The following is a 14595-nucleotide window of genomic DNA, read 5'->3' on the forward strand; positions in this document are numbered from 1 at the left end:
AACTTTGCTTTCAATGCTTAATTGTTAAGAGTGGATGTATTATTTTTATCCGACTTTAACACAAGCACAAATTTAGTCTCTTCAGGAAAATCATTTTTCTATTAGTCACCTGTTTATACTCGGAATGCTTAATAAAACCTCTTTTCCTTAAAAATAGAGCAATAAACTTGGTCTACATGGCCCGGATTTGAACCTGATATTGAACATTGTAGATAAGTGAAGTCTCAAGTACTCTTGACTGATTTTATTGGATTTTGGAAGAAATTCCTAATTGTGTCTAGTGTGCCAGGAATTGGATGCACTTGAATGTTGTCAGAAATTGAAATGTTACCTAGTTTTCTTTGTGGACTTCCCTATTTATTTTCTCTACTTTAGAACTTGTACTTTCCATTTAGAGTACTCACCACACCTACTTATAATTACCTACTTAATATCAGTGTTTCACTTTAATGTGCATACTGCAAGAAACCAGAGACTACTTTTTAATTAATAGCTGTTTGGTGGTTTCAAATGTGATGCCTGGCACATTGTATGTATGCTCAGTATAATAAACTGGGAAAAGGAAGATTTCAGGATTGTGAAAAGCACAGTGTAACAGCCTCAGAGATTATCCAGACCACTTTAGTTTCTTCCTAAAGATTTGCTTTAATTCTTTCTTTTGGAAAATGGTAATAACATGATGATATATGTATGCAGCTAGCATTTAATAGTTTACAAAATGCTTTTGCAGACCTCTCTGCTTTTGTAATGTTTGCAGTTGTTTTCCAGGACATGGTCAAAACCACGAACACCAATTTTGTCCCAGGATTATTCTCTTATCCAAATAAATCATGGCTAAATGATAACATGGTATATGAAACTTAAATGTAGTTTTTAGGATAAATGTGGGGACTTCAAAGGGTTTTCTAGTTTCAGCAAGTTTTAAGACTACTCCATGATTCATTTCCCCATGCTAATGGACCACTTTGAAAGAAAACTTGAGAATAATGGTCCATTTCATCTTTAGGGCAGTCTTATTTAACACATGGCAGTTTCTTAATTTTCCAGAAAAGTTAAAGGAACTTGCTGATATTATACAACCAGCAAATAACCGTCTGTGGCTTGGTCACAGATTATTCTGCCAACTAGTTAGTCCCTTAATTCAATGGGGTGTCTAATTTTGGGTTTTCCCAACAAGATCAAATTTCATTTAGCTTCTTTAGCGAAGTAATACTTTATTTATAATAGAGAATTAGTACACTTCCAAGAGCGATCAGTTTTATTTTCAGAATATAATCTCCCTTGTAGTGGCTGAATTTTAACCATACATCTACTCAGGCCTTTAGTATATATATGCAGACTGCGACTCTGATACTTAAAGTAAGGCTTGGTATGCAGATGTCTCTAAATGAAGTTAAGAGGGTAAAACTTTCTCTTTTTTGTTACCTCCTCATACACATATAGCTTTGTTATTTGACTAACAAAGCTTTTTTCAACTTAATATAGTGTAAATAATGCATTGGGGGTGTATCAGACAAATGTGGATTTAAATCCTAGATCTGTTACTTGTTTGCTGTGTAACCTTGGGCAAGTTACCTGTGCTTTTTATTTTCTTTTTTAAAGATTTTATTTATTTATACAAGCACTGGGGTACAGGCCAGAGGTGCGGGAGGGTGAGAGAATTCACCAGAGACAGAGCAGGGAGCAGAACAGGCAGAAGGACCAAAATACACTGCTGACGGGAGCAGCGGGTGAGACATAAGAGGTCTGCTGCGCCATGTGGGTATCTCCCTGGCCGGCCGGGAATTGAACTGGCGCTGCAGAGGCTGTGGACAGCTTCACAGCACTGTGCTCAGCCCCCTGCGCCACCGGGGAGGCCATGTGCTTTTTATTTTAGATGGACACATTAACCTCTTTACAGATGGCAAGATTAAGTGTGTCCTGCTCCTATCATCATACCTGGCAAGAAATATACACTAGCAAGTGCTAGTCTCTACTGTCCTTTGCTTCCCTGGCCCCTTTTCCTTTTGAGTTAGCAGTAATTTTCAATTCTGACCAGAGTCAAAATGGGGGCCAAAGTAAATAATACTTATGGCCCTATGCCAGAGACTAATTTAATTGGCTGTGGGAGGGTGAGTGAAGAGTGTATGGAAGACACCACAATTAAAAGTACTTACCTCTTTTTTTTTAATTTTTTTAAAGATTTATTTATTTATTTTATACAAGAACCAGTGTACAGGCAAGATTCATGGGAGGGTGAGAGGATTCACCAGAGACAGAGCAGGGAACAGAGCAGGCAGACTGATGAAATACACTGCTGAGGGGAGCAGCGGGTGCGACAGGAGAGGTCTGCTGCGCTATGTGGGACCCTTGCTGGCCGGCCGGGATCAAACCGGCACTGCAGAGGCTGTGGACAGCTTCATAGCGCAGCACTCAACCACCTGCACCACCAGGGGAGGCCCAAAAGTACTTACCTCTTGACAGATGCAGTGCTGCCCATCCTCTCACTACACCTACCCAATGTCTGTTTTTATCTGAGCATGAAATAATCAAATAGTATAAGGACTATGCCAGACATTCCCTCTTACTCTTTCTCCCTAAGGCTTAATCTGCTTTAATTGCTACCAGCAGTTTTCCCAAGTCCAGATCATAAGAGGAAGCTGTTTTCGAGGGGTCAGGACAAGGGTGAGGGTATTCCTCAGATATAAGCAGCTGCTTCTTATTGCAGAGTCCTTTCTCTAACTTTCTTCTATGAAGGAACTTCTGTTCCCAAATGTGAGGAGTCATGTTTATAAGGAGGAGAACAGGAGCGCTGAACAAGAGGCCAGACCTTTGATTGCGCTTTGGTTCCTGAGCATATCAGCATCCATTTTGCCCCTCCTCACTTCTCTCTCTACATTCTTATCTATATAAAATGCTTCTCTCTGAATGATTCTGTTTAATTTTTTAGGATTTTTGTGCAGTTTCAACCTGAAAAGCCTTGTTCAGGGAATAAATGTCTTATCTTTGTTTTAGTTCATTTGTTAGAGTAGAATGAAATGCTGTTATGTAGAAGAAAGTTTGAAAAAAACTAACTGGAAGATATGAAAGTGAGTTACCTTATTCTTTTACGTCAACTCTTGATCAAGTATTCTAGAAGAACCAGTTATAGAACATCTTCGTGTTGGTTACAGAAGTCATTCCTGTTTTGTTTGGGAGACTGATTAAAGAGCTATAAGTTTTCTATAAGATTTTATAAGCAGTAAAGCAGGATGTTATAATAGTTCAGTTGTTAGAATGTAGGATATGGTTTTATATGTTATTAATGACAATTAGATTTTTTTTGAACAACCCATTAAAAATATCTACTAAAATACTGATTTTAATTAGTAAAATAGCAACTTTAAGTGTAATGGTGAATAAAAATTAGTAATGCTGTTGTAGTAGTAATAAAATAAAACAAATAGAAAATTTGGGTGAGTAGTTCCTTTTTATTAATCTTGCATGGTATTACATAAAAGTTAATGTTTAGAAGATAATGGAGTTTATCAAAGTTCTAAAGGGAAAAACTGGGTACAATCAAGGACTTTATAGGTAGCTGCTATAAATACTGGCTTTTCAGTTTTGGTGGTTAAGAGTAAGGGCTTTTCAAATGTCTATCAGCTTGTATATTACTTTACTAGGGCTTCCATAAAAAAATATCACAGACTGGATGTTTAAGCAACAGAAACTTATTTTTTCACATTTCTGAGGCTACAAGTCCAAGACAGAAGTGCTGATAGGGTTGGTTTCATCTGTGGCTTCTTTCTTTGGTTGAAGTGACCGCCCGTACATGATCTTTTTGCTGTGCATGCACACTGCTGGTATCTTCTCTCATAGGACGCCTGTCCTTTTGAATTAGAGCCCTACCTTTATGATCTCATGTCACATAGGGTTTCAATCTATGAATTTGAGGGGGTGAGCACTTATTTCAGTCTAACAGCTGGTTAATGGATAATTGATATATACATATGGTGATGTGTGTGTGTATGTACATATATATGGGTATATAATTGGTATACCCATGTGGTGGGATAGTACTCAACTATAAAGAGAAACAAAATACTAACACATATCAGCATAGATAATTTTGAAAACATTATGCTAAATAAGGTTAAACTAATTGATTCCATTAATATGAAATTGTAGACAAGGCAAACAAAACCAGGGGCCATGGATTGGGGAATGAGATCAAAAGCTGAAAGGCAGAAGGAAATTTTTTAGGGAGAATGGACTGTTTTATTGCTTGATAATGATGGTAATGGTGACATATATAGTCATTTACCAAAAGTAATCAAACCACACACTTATAGTGGATGAATTTTATTGAAGGTAAGTATTATTTCAACTTAAAAAAAAAGGAGTAAATGCATTAGAACCAATCTGAACCTGGATTCAGTCCCAGCGCTTCTGTTTAATAGATGAATAACCTTGAGCCAGTCATCCCCTCTGGACCTCCCTTTGCCCATCTGGAGATGTATACTGTGATACTTACTTTAAGAATTAGAATAGACATGTTAAGCATTTAGCGTATAGTGCCTGTTACTTCTCAGGATTCCTTCCTTATAAAGTGTGTCAGTAATACTAATATTATGCTAGTTAATAGTATTAGTTTTTAGGCTTATAAATGGAATGGAAAGATTTTTCTGAGAAAAAATGGGTAAGAATAAAAGAGGAGGGGTAGGAAGAAGGAATTTTAAAATGTCCACACACTTTGAGTGCAGAATGAAAATGAAAGCATCATTTTTACCTAAGTTCATTTTGTTTGTAGAGAAATTGACCTTCTCAACTATAATTGGCCAGAATTGGGAACCAGTGGGCTGAAACTATCTTACTGTTCTAGACAGAGATAAAAGAGGAACGCTTAAGGGACAAACACCATCACCCCTGCTCTTCAGAGATTTGCAGTCTAATTAGGGAAAAGGGCACATTTTTATATTAACTGTGCAATATTAACCCATTTGAGCTTGAATTTTTTGCATGATTAATACTTAGAGGGAAGCTGAAAAGGAACATTAGATGTTCAAATAGAATTTAATTTTGCATGCTGAAGTGGCTTTAAAAAATACTTTTGGAGGATGTTTTTAAGAAACGGATTTTATTGCAAGGAAGCCGTTCCCCCCAGTTTACTTTTAACAGTCTTGACAGTTACTTTCCAGTCAGTAAAGTATTGTGCTAAGTAAGGTCTTTGTATATTGTTCATTTGTTTTTTATCAGTATAGCATCCCTGGGATTCTTCTTTAAGTTCCTGAAATGGCTTTTGATCCACAACAGAATGGATTGTGGATCTATCTACCTCCTCCCCACTTCCCTCCCTCTGCCTTTCCCTCATTCCTCCCTCAGCCTTCTCCCCAACCCCCAACCCCCATTTCTCCCACTCTCCCTCTGATTCTTGTTTTTTTGAACCGCCTTAGTGGAATCAGTATGTGATGTTACTTGGCTTAGAGAAACTTCAGCAACTTCAGATGGATCTTTGTAGTTGACATAATTTAGATTTAAAAACAGTTCATAAATTGACGTTGGGAATCACAGGTATAAGAGTCCAGCCATTTAAAATCAAGCACAGGCCCAATTATAAGAAGTAACAGATGGGGGCCTCCCCGGTGGCGCAGCGGTCCGCTGCTCCCCTCAGCAGTGTATTTCGGTCCTTCTGCCTGCTCTGTACCCAGTGCTTGTATAAATAAATAAACAAATAAATCTTTAAAAAAAAAAAGTAACAGATGGTCCATTTTATAGTGTTGTCATGTAATCAGTACCTAGATCAAGATTAAAACATTACTAATACCCCCAAAGCACCCCCCCCCACCCGACTCCATTCCAGTTAATACTTTTAGCCACGGGTAACCACCATCTAGACTTCTAAGAATTAGGTACAGTTATTTAAATGAGATATAAAATTATTGAATACATATGAAGTGATAAGAGAATTTTACTTTAATGTTGACAATAATTGATCCAAGAATTAAGTTCATGGGAGAAGTAGATAGGACTTTGAGAGTCTACTACATCTTTTTATATATGGTATAAACCTACATTAGCATAGAATGTATAGGTGGAATTTGCAACATGACTGCTTTCCTTTTTTTCTATGTGAAATTATTCTATACTGACTGAAGTTTTATGTATTCAATTTTCTTTCTTGCTTAAAAGTCACATTTGTTCTCAGGGAAAAGGACAAGTTTTGTGTACCCAAATTTCTCTCCTTGGTGTTCATTTCATTACCTCTCCCTAAGGGAAGAGTTTGCCTCTAATTAGTCTGTTTGCAAATGGCATTCATATGAACACTTGATCAAAATTTTAATCACCAGCAGAGTTGGCCTACATTCTAAAGGCCATCAGAGCAAGTATTTCTCCCTCCCTTTATTGTTGAATACTAGGTTGGTATAGAGCATTCTGTCAGGTGCATTAGGATATTAAAAGGACACAACATACCGACCTTGCCCTCTAGGAATTTAACAGTATCATGAGGTGGTTGAAAGTGTGGGTTCCCGAACCGGACTGCTTAGATTCATATTCCAAATTCACCACTTTATAGCTATGTGATTTGGGGCAAGAAACTTAACTTTTCTCTGTCCCATTTTCTTCCTATGTGAAAAGAGGCTAATAAGAATACTTATAAAGTTGTAGGGGAGGAGATAATTTGTGGGGTGTACTAAATGACTTTAATACATGTAAAGCATTTCAGATGTTCTTGGGATACAGTAAGTACAATAATAATAATTGTTATCTTAGAGATCATACATACAATACTGAAATAAAGACCAAGGTAACACAATTAAATTCCTCAATGAGTGATAAGAGCAAGTTTAAGCGTCTCATGTCACTGCTTCAAGCAGGCTGCCTATTCCATCTGCCATCCTTAATATTAAATTACCATGTATTTATGGAATAGTACATATTCCATAATATTAAAGTTCCCAGCTGACATGAATCAGTTTACTGTCTTTGAGTAGAAATGGAAAAAGGAAAAAAAAAAAACCTATCATGAACTTTATAAGGAAGCTTTGATGAAAACTACCAAGTAGATCTTTGGCAACTCTTCTCCCCTCCTGGATTCAAGCTCTTCCACCTGCAAGACTGTCTGAATTTGCTTTATGTTCTCCACTACCTGAGTATTTATGAGTTAGAAAGTTGAGTGAACAGCATTTTTATTTATCTTATTAAGGTCTGATGAGTGTTTTGTATCTTTGGTATTGTAATCAGATTCTTTTTCATTGCATATTTGACCAAAAATCAGATAATAATAAAAGAATGGGAATGTGTTTCTTGGGAGAGAAATGAATAATTTTGAAATACAGAATATTTTATTTCCTCTCCAAATAGAGGTTTTGCATTAGGGGTGTTGGGCAGCATGACATTATTGGGAATGGAAGAAGGGGCTTAGGGTGTCATAACCTATTTAATTTCTTTTTCAGTATTGCCTATTACTTTTCATTCACTCAAATTATTATAAATAAAGTGGCTAAGCTAGGAAACCATATTTTATACATTCTGTGGGAAGGTGAATTCCATGATCCAAATACTAAAAAGTAGAAAAGTTCTTTAAATTTTTTTCAGAATGCATACCCTTTGTAAGTTATGTAAGCATTAATTACTTTGTGAATTAAGGAGAGAGATTTTTCATTGAGAGTTATTGTGATGGAAGGAGTTTAGGAGAAAGTAGAATTTGAATTGTGAAATCCTTTCTAATATTTGTTTAGAAGGAAAGTGAGGATGCCAAAAGTATGGAGTCAAGGATGAATATTATGTCTGAAAAAAGTGGAAAACAGTTAAAGATGAACTTGGCCAACTGATATTTCAGTCTTCTAGCCGAAAAGTGAATTCTTTCCCCAGGAGGCACATAGTTTTCTTTAGCACTACCTTATTCAGATATAAGCCATCTCAGGCTTTTTAAAAATGGATTAAATAGAAGTTCTCATTTATTTTTATAGAACCCAAGGTTTCAAATTTGAGAAACTTTCCATTTTGAAAATCATTTTAGATGAATCTCCTAGTTTTATATATGTATATATGATGCCACTGTGTAGCTTTACTAAACATTGTAACAGTGCCTTCCATGGACCTTGAATTTTGAAAGTGAAGAAAATCCTCAAAGCACTTTATTCTGCAGCATACCCTGAATGTACCTAGCACTTAAATCCCTTCCTACTTTTAAATTAATTTTTAACATATTAAAAATATTTGTTTTCCCCCATCAGTTATATTATATGGAAAGTAAATGGGGAAGCTAAGCTTTACTGTAAATTTTACAGACACACATTCTGTAAAGCAAGAGTTAATTGTGCGTAAAATTTCTATAAGTTTTCAGGAAACTTTGTTTATGGAGAGAGAGAGAGAAATTCAGAATAACCATAACATGCTATGGCTTTTAATTATTTGGAATGAATGCATTTTTCCTTTAAAATGGTATCTGATGGCATTATATAATACAAATGAAGATTAATAAATCAGAAAAAAATTTAAAGAACTCTTTTTTCTATATCTGATATAAATAATGGGCCATAATATAAATCCTTACAAGATTTGTAAAACTTAAGCACCCATTCTATTTTTTTCTAGTGTCTAGCCACATCCAGTTGAATTTCTATTTAAGATAGTAATTTAACTTGTGCTTCATAAAGGATTTTCTATTATTTATATACACACATGTACATGTATAATATGTCTACAGTTAAGTTGAACAGTAGCTCCGAATTAATTCTGAGAATAATTAGAAAAGGTTTGTGTGAATATTTTTTTTTATTTCTAAATTCACCATTTTGATACAAATTCCCATGGTTTTCTTCTATGTTTACATGCAGCCAGGAGCTATGGGCGGAGACGAGGTAAAATTTTTTTTAATGAGATCTTTTGCTTGCGAAATTGTGACTAAATATGGGTGTGTGTGTTTATACCTATGTGTGAAATAATGATTATTGTATAGAATGATGTTCTAGATTAGTTATTTTAGTGAAATACTTTTATCACTTTTACTATAATTACTTTTCTATTAATTGGTAATTTATTCTTTTAATCCTAATAAAGACATGGCAGAGACTATTTCTTTTTGTTGTATAATATTGTGAATAATCTTGAACGAATAGAGTTCATGTGTGTGTGTGTGTGTCTGTGTGTGTGTGTGTGTGTGTGTGTGTACGTGTTGGCCCTTTATCCACTGTGTTCTTTTCATCATACTTAGAAAGCAGAAGTTAGGTCTTGGAGGGCAATTCCTCATCTCAGTAGACTGAATAGTGAATTTTTTTTTTTATTTCATATGGTGGCAGATTTACCTTGAAGCTAACTAAAAGTAAGGGTCTCTGAAACTTAAGTACAGTAATCTTAATGTAGTGAAGAAATTATAAGATGTGGGGTCAAAGACTCAGGTTGTAATCATTGCTCATCACTTATGTCTGGTATCTTCATCTATACATTGAGTTGGACAACTTTGTCTGACTTCAGAGTGTTGGTGAAATTACAGTATGAAAATGGAAAAGAAACAACTATCCATGCAGACTGAAAAGCATGGTGCAATTATATGTTGCTTGGTGTTCATTTGCAGAAGCTGGGAGAGTATAAGCAATTTACTTGCTGTGTAATCTTAAAGACCAGAACCATTCCCTTTGGGCTGCTTATTGGGTGATGTTTACAGTTCATGTTTATTGTTTACTGTCTCTGACTTTACAGCTGAGTCTTAAAGAGAAGATAATTATATTAAATTCATAGTATCTTATTTGTTGAATGGATATTAGCACAACCTAATTTGTATTCGAGTTACTGTTTAAATCTTCTTTCATGGTGGAATTATATGGTCAATTTTGTTTTCATAGCATGATGAAGAAAAGTATTTGTGTAGTGGATTGCTTTTTGACCATGGAAGTACATATTATTTAACATTTTTGAACTTTTTCATTATTTTTAAATTTTAAATTTCAAAGTATAGAAAATATTAATAGAAATAATTTTGTATCATGCTTTTTTCATGTTACTAGAAAAATGACCATTTTCAGGAAAGGGACATGGAATGGACCAATTTATATGGAAAATAGACACCATCTGGCGGGTAGACAGCAGACATTAGCCTTGCCTCTTCTTACATGCTGATCAGTCATCAGATCATATAAATTTTTACCCCCTCTGGTTTCTCAGGCCTATCCCTCTGTTTCCATTTCTGTTGTTCCATGTTTCCATGTTTCTGAATAGCCACTTTATCAACTCAAGATTCACATCATTTGGCCTCTCCATTTTTACTGCTTCACCTTCCTCTATCTAACCCATGTGCTTTCCCACTGTCTCGCCTTTGTATGTATAGTTCACTCTTCTTCTCATCTGCTTATCTAAAGCCTACCCTTATTTCACACATTTAAGCCTAACTCAAGCCTTACCCCTTCCAGAAATCAGGCAGTGTTTTCTTCTGCGTCTACTGCCTTACATTTTTCCTGTAATGCCCTGATTCTTCAAATGATGATAAGTTCTTTGAGGAAAGTTGTCTCTTGTGCCTAGCACTGTATCCTACATTTAGTTAGTGTGTTGTCTCAATCTCCATTAATGAGGATTGTTTTGAAGTAACACACCACATCTATACAAGCCAGATTTTGGCATCATATTTCTCAAATTATTTTATTTTTTATTGACCATAGCTTATTAATAAATACACAAGAATATAAAATCACCTATAGTTTCTAATCTCCGGTGGGGGGTGGAATACTTTTCCTTTTTTCCATGTTACCTTCCTCACATCTATTTGTAAGGCTTGACCCAATTGTTTTCAGAAACCATCATCATCTTTGCATCAAGTGCTAAGCTAAACATTGCCTACAATGACTTGTACCCTGTTGTCTGTGAATCTACAGTTTGATAGTTATGAATAAAGAAGATAATGACAGAAGTGTGTGTGTGTGTGTGTGTGTGTGTGTGTTTACAGGGGGTATTGCTGAAAGACTGAATTGTAGACTTTCAATAATGAAAAAAGAATAGACAGAAAATATTTGTTTCATTCCATCGTTTACTCTTCTGTTCCCAAAACTGCAAAAGAATAAAAGTTATCCTCTTTAAGTGCAGATGACATAACCATGTGGGTTGGGGTAGGTGCACCTCACATCTATTCTTATTCCATGAGATCTAGTCATCTAGCCAATGTTAACTGGCAGGTAACCTCATGCTCATGTATTTTTGTGGTCAGGATTATGTTAATGCATGATTCCATTCCTATAAACCGAATTTCGACTTTCTCAAAGTTTAAAAAGCAAACTTGCTGATGTATGTTATTTTACTTGAAGCTTTAACTATAACTATATTCTATGCATTACACACAACATTAGTAAATATTTTAGGAATAGAAAGCAAAGGGGATTATCTATGACAGTTTTGAGATCTGTTAGCAAGAATAAGGTCAGTGGAATCTTTCAACTCTTCTGATGAACTTAGAAAAGTTTTCTAGAATAGTTACAATTTCAGGTACTATTCAGATGATGGCAGAGGAATGGGAAGCAAGGTACTTCTGCTATATGATTCAATCTGAAAGCACTGAGGTAAAATTTACATGACCAGATGCTTAGAGATATTCCTGGGTATATGCAGTGGGCCCAGCTGAAGAGATGTTGAATGAGATGGGCTATGCTTCCCTGATTAATGGTTTTTGAAACAGAGGGTAAGATTCCTGGACATAGAAATCTCAAGCCTTAGAAAGTGAATTTCATGATATAAGTAATGAAAATGATATAAGTAAAGAAAGAACTTGGGGGCCTCCCGGGTGGCACAGGCAGTTGAGCACTGGGCAATGAGGCTGTCCACAGCCTCTGCAGTGTGGGTTCGATCCCAGCTGGCCAGGGAGATGCCCACATGGCGAAGCAGACCTCTCCTGTCTCGTCCACTGCTCCCCTCAGCAGTGTATTTTAGTAGATCTGCCTGTTCTGTTCCCCACTCTGCCTCTGGTGAATCCTCTCATCCTCCTGCACATCTGGCCTGTACCCCAGTTCTTGTGTAAATAAATAAATCTAAAAAAAAAAGGAACTTGGGCATTCGATGAAGGCTTTGCTAATAGATATTGGAGGATAGGTTCTTTGGCAAACCAAGTGTGCTTCTGGTAGTGTAGTTGAAACAGTAGTAGTTGGGAAATAAAAGAATTAGATGTGAAATAATAGAAGTTGAACATAGATTGTAGATAAAGTATTTAATTGTCCAATCATATTTCCCATTGATACTCTTTTGTTTTAGACAAGTGCTGATTTCCCTTATGGAATCAAACTCACACTAAAGAACCTTAACATTTTCTGTCAGGAGTAATTTTTTCTACAACTTTTAATTTCTACAACTTTTTAATTGTATTTTCCTATATAATTGCAGCCACTGTTAGGAACTAGTCTAATGGGTAGTGTCAGACAAGGTGTCTCTGCCTACACATTTAGAAGCATACCTGATTAAAATGTATGTTGTTTTATTCATTTTATGAGAGTTTTTATGGTCCCCTGGAGACTTCATAAGTAAACATGTTGGCCATGTAAGTGCTTTTGATGTTTAACATAATTTCTTAAAAAAGCAACAAGAAAAATAGGAAAGATTCTTTTCTTTTTAAAGATTTATTTATTTATGTATAAAAGAACTGGGGTACAGGCCAGCGGTGTGGGGAGGTGAGAGGATTCACCAGAGACAGAGTGGGAAACAGAACAGGCAGATTGACTCAAATACACTGCTGAGGGGAGCAGCAGGCGAGTCAGGAGAGGTTTGCTATGCCATGTGGGTTGCTCCCTGGCCTGGGATCAAACTCGTGCTCAGTGGCTGCAGATGGCCTCATAGGTTGTGTCTTAACCCCTTGTGCCACCAGGGAGGCCCAGGAAAGATTCTTTAAAGCAATGTCAATAAACAAATGCGATGAATGATTAGAGTATGTTACTATTGTAAAAAGTGCTTCTGTATATTTAATCCACATTAATAGATGCCTTAGTTGATAGCAAAAGCTCTAAGAACCCAATAAAACAAACTTGTGTGGCAAGTCGGAGTTAGGTCTTTTTTGCCCAAAACCTGCCTAAGGGAAAAGAGATCAGTTTTATCAGTGAGACAGTGGTATAAACTTACTATCCTGTTAATTCAAACTTGGTTATATGATCTTTCTTATCTAAAGGAAAGGATAGTTCCAGAATAAAACATGGATATGAGCTGAATAAATTTCTTTTTTTAAAAAAGATTTATTTATTTATGCATACAAGAGCTGGGGTGCAGGCCAGAGGTGTGGGGGGTGAGAGGATTCACCAAAGACAGAGTGGGGAGCAGAACAGGCAGATTGACAGAAGTGCACTGCTGAGGGGAGCAGGAGGCGAGTCAGGAGAGGTCTGCTGCACCATGTGGGTTGTTCTCTGGCTGGCTGGGGATTGAACTCATGCTGTAGAGGCTGAGGACAGCTTCATAGGTTGTGTCTTAACTGGTTGTGCCACCAGGGAGGCCCTAAGCTGAATAAATTTCTGAGTGTTCATAGTTATATTAATATATGAAGTGTTATTGCTTATGTAATAGGAAGATTTGGGCACAGGAAATGGGAGGGAAGATCACTAGATTTTCACATTTGCAAAAAGTTGGTCTAGGAGGGGCCTACAGGAATAATAACAGAGAGGTTCTTGGATGTCTTTAATTTTCATTTATTAAGTGTTTGTGTGCTTATTGTGGGTCAGATGCTGTGCTAGATTCTAAATATGTTCTGTCTCTTTACTGAGTATTCACTCTAGTAGGAGAGACAATAAGTAAGTGAAACAAACATTTTTATACTCAAAGGTTATGATAACTACTAGGCAGGGAAAATGAGAGATTCTCTGTAAGGTAGAATGTTTTTCTCTAATGAGATTCACTGAAATACATTGCTCAGGGGAGCAGCAGGTGAGACAGGAGAGGTCTGCTGCACCATGTGGGTTAGCTCCCTGGCCAGGAATCGAACTTGAGTTGCAGTGACTTCAGATAGCTTCATAGTGCTGAGACTTAACCCCTTGAGCCACTGGGGAGGCCCTACCTAAGGATATTTTAAAGGAAATTCCAGATGTTATAAGAAAAACTATTTTAAAAGCCTTAAAGGGGTTGCAATTGTTTGGGGAATATAAAAATAAATTAAAAGAAAAATAAAAGATTTCAGGCAAAGTACTGATAAATGTTACAACATTGATAACCTTGAAAACATTATGCTAAATGAAAGGCAATCACAAAAGATTGAATATTGTATGATTATACTTTTTTGAAATGCCCAGAAGGAAGATTAGTGGTTGCTTAAGACTAAGAGGGTTCAGGGATATGGGGAGTGATTACTAAATAGGTAAAGCTGGTAAATTGTAGAATATGCAAATTATATGTCAATGGCTGTTATTAAGAAGGGCACCTTAAGGAAAGAAGAGGAAGTAAGTCTCTCCTAGAATGACTGAGCTTGGTGGGAAAGAGGGGAGAGTATCTGAAGATGAAGTTAGATGAAGGAAGGAAATTGGATCTTTCTGGGCTTTAACCCCTAGTAAGGATTTTGAACTTGGTCTAAGGACAAAAGGAAATCTATCAATGTTTTTAAGCAGGATCAAGTGATTGTATATATATTTTTTAAACTGGCTACTGTTTGGTATAGAGTGAGAGGGAAAGTGAATCATTTAAGTTAGA

At 36.2% G+C, this 14595-nt stretch overlaps 1 protein-coding gene across 1 annotated transcript in view; it reads left to right on the forward strand.

Annotated features, from left to right (window-relative positions):
- CPEB3 (cytoplasmic polyadenylation element binding protein 3) overlaps positions 1-14595 on the forward strand; it is a 183862-nt gene that overhangs the window by 85974 nt on the left and 83293 nt on the right. The window contains 1 exon segment of the mRNA XM_037497586.2: positions 8799-8822. Within this exon segment, the coding sequence (XP_037353483.1) occupies positions 8799-8822 (24 nt within the window).

The sequence above is a fragment of the Talpa occidentalis genome, unplaced genomic scaffold (assembly GCF_014898055.3).
Source record: "Talpa occidentalis isolate TD23 unplaced genomic scaffold, MPIMG_talOcc4v2.1 talOcc4.8, whole genome shotgun sequence".
In the NCBI taxonomy this organism is placed as follows: Eukaryota; Metazoa; Chordata; class Mammalia; order Eulipotyphla; family Talpidae; genus Talpa; species Talpa occidentalis.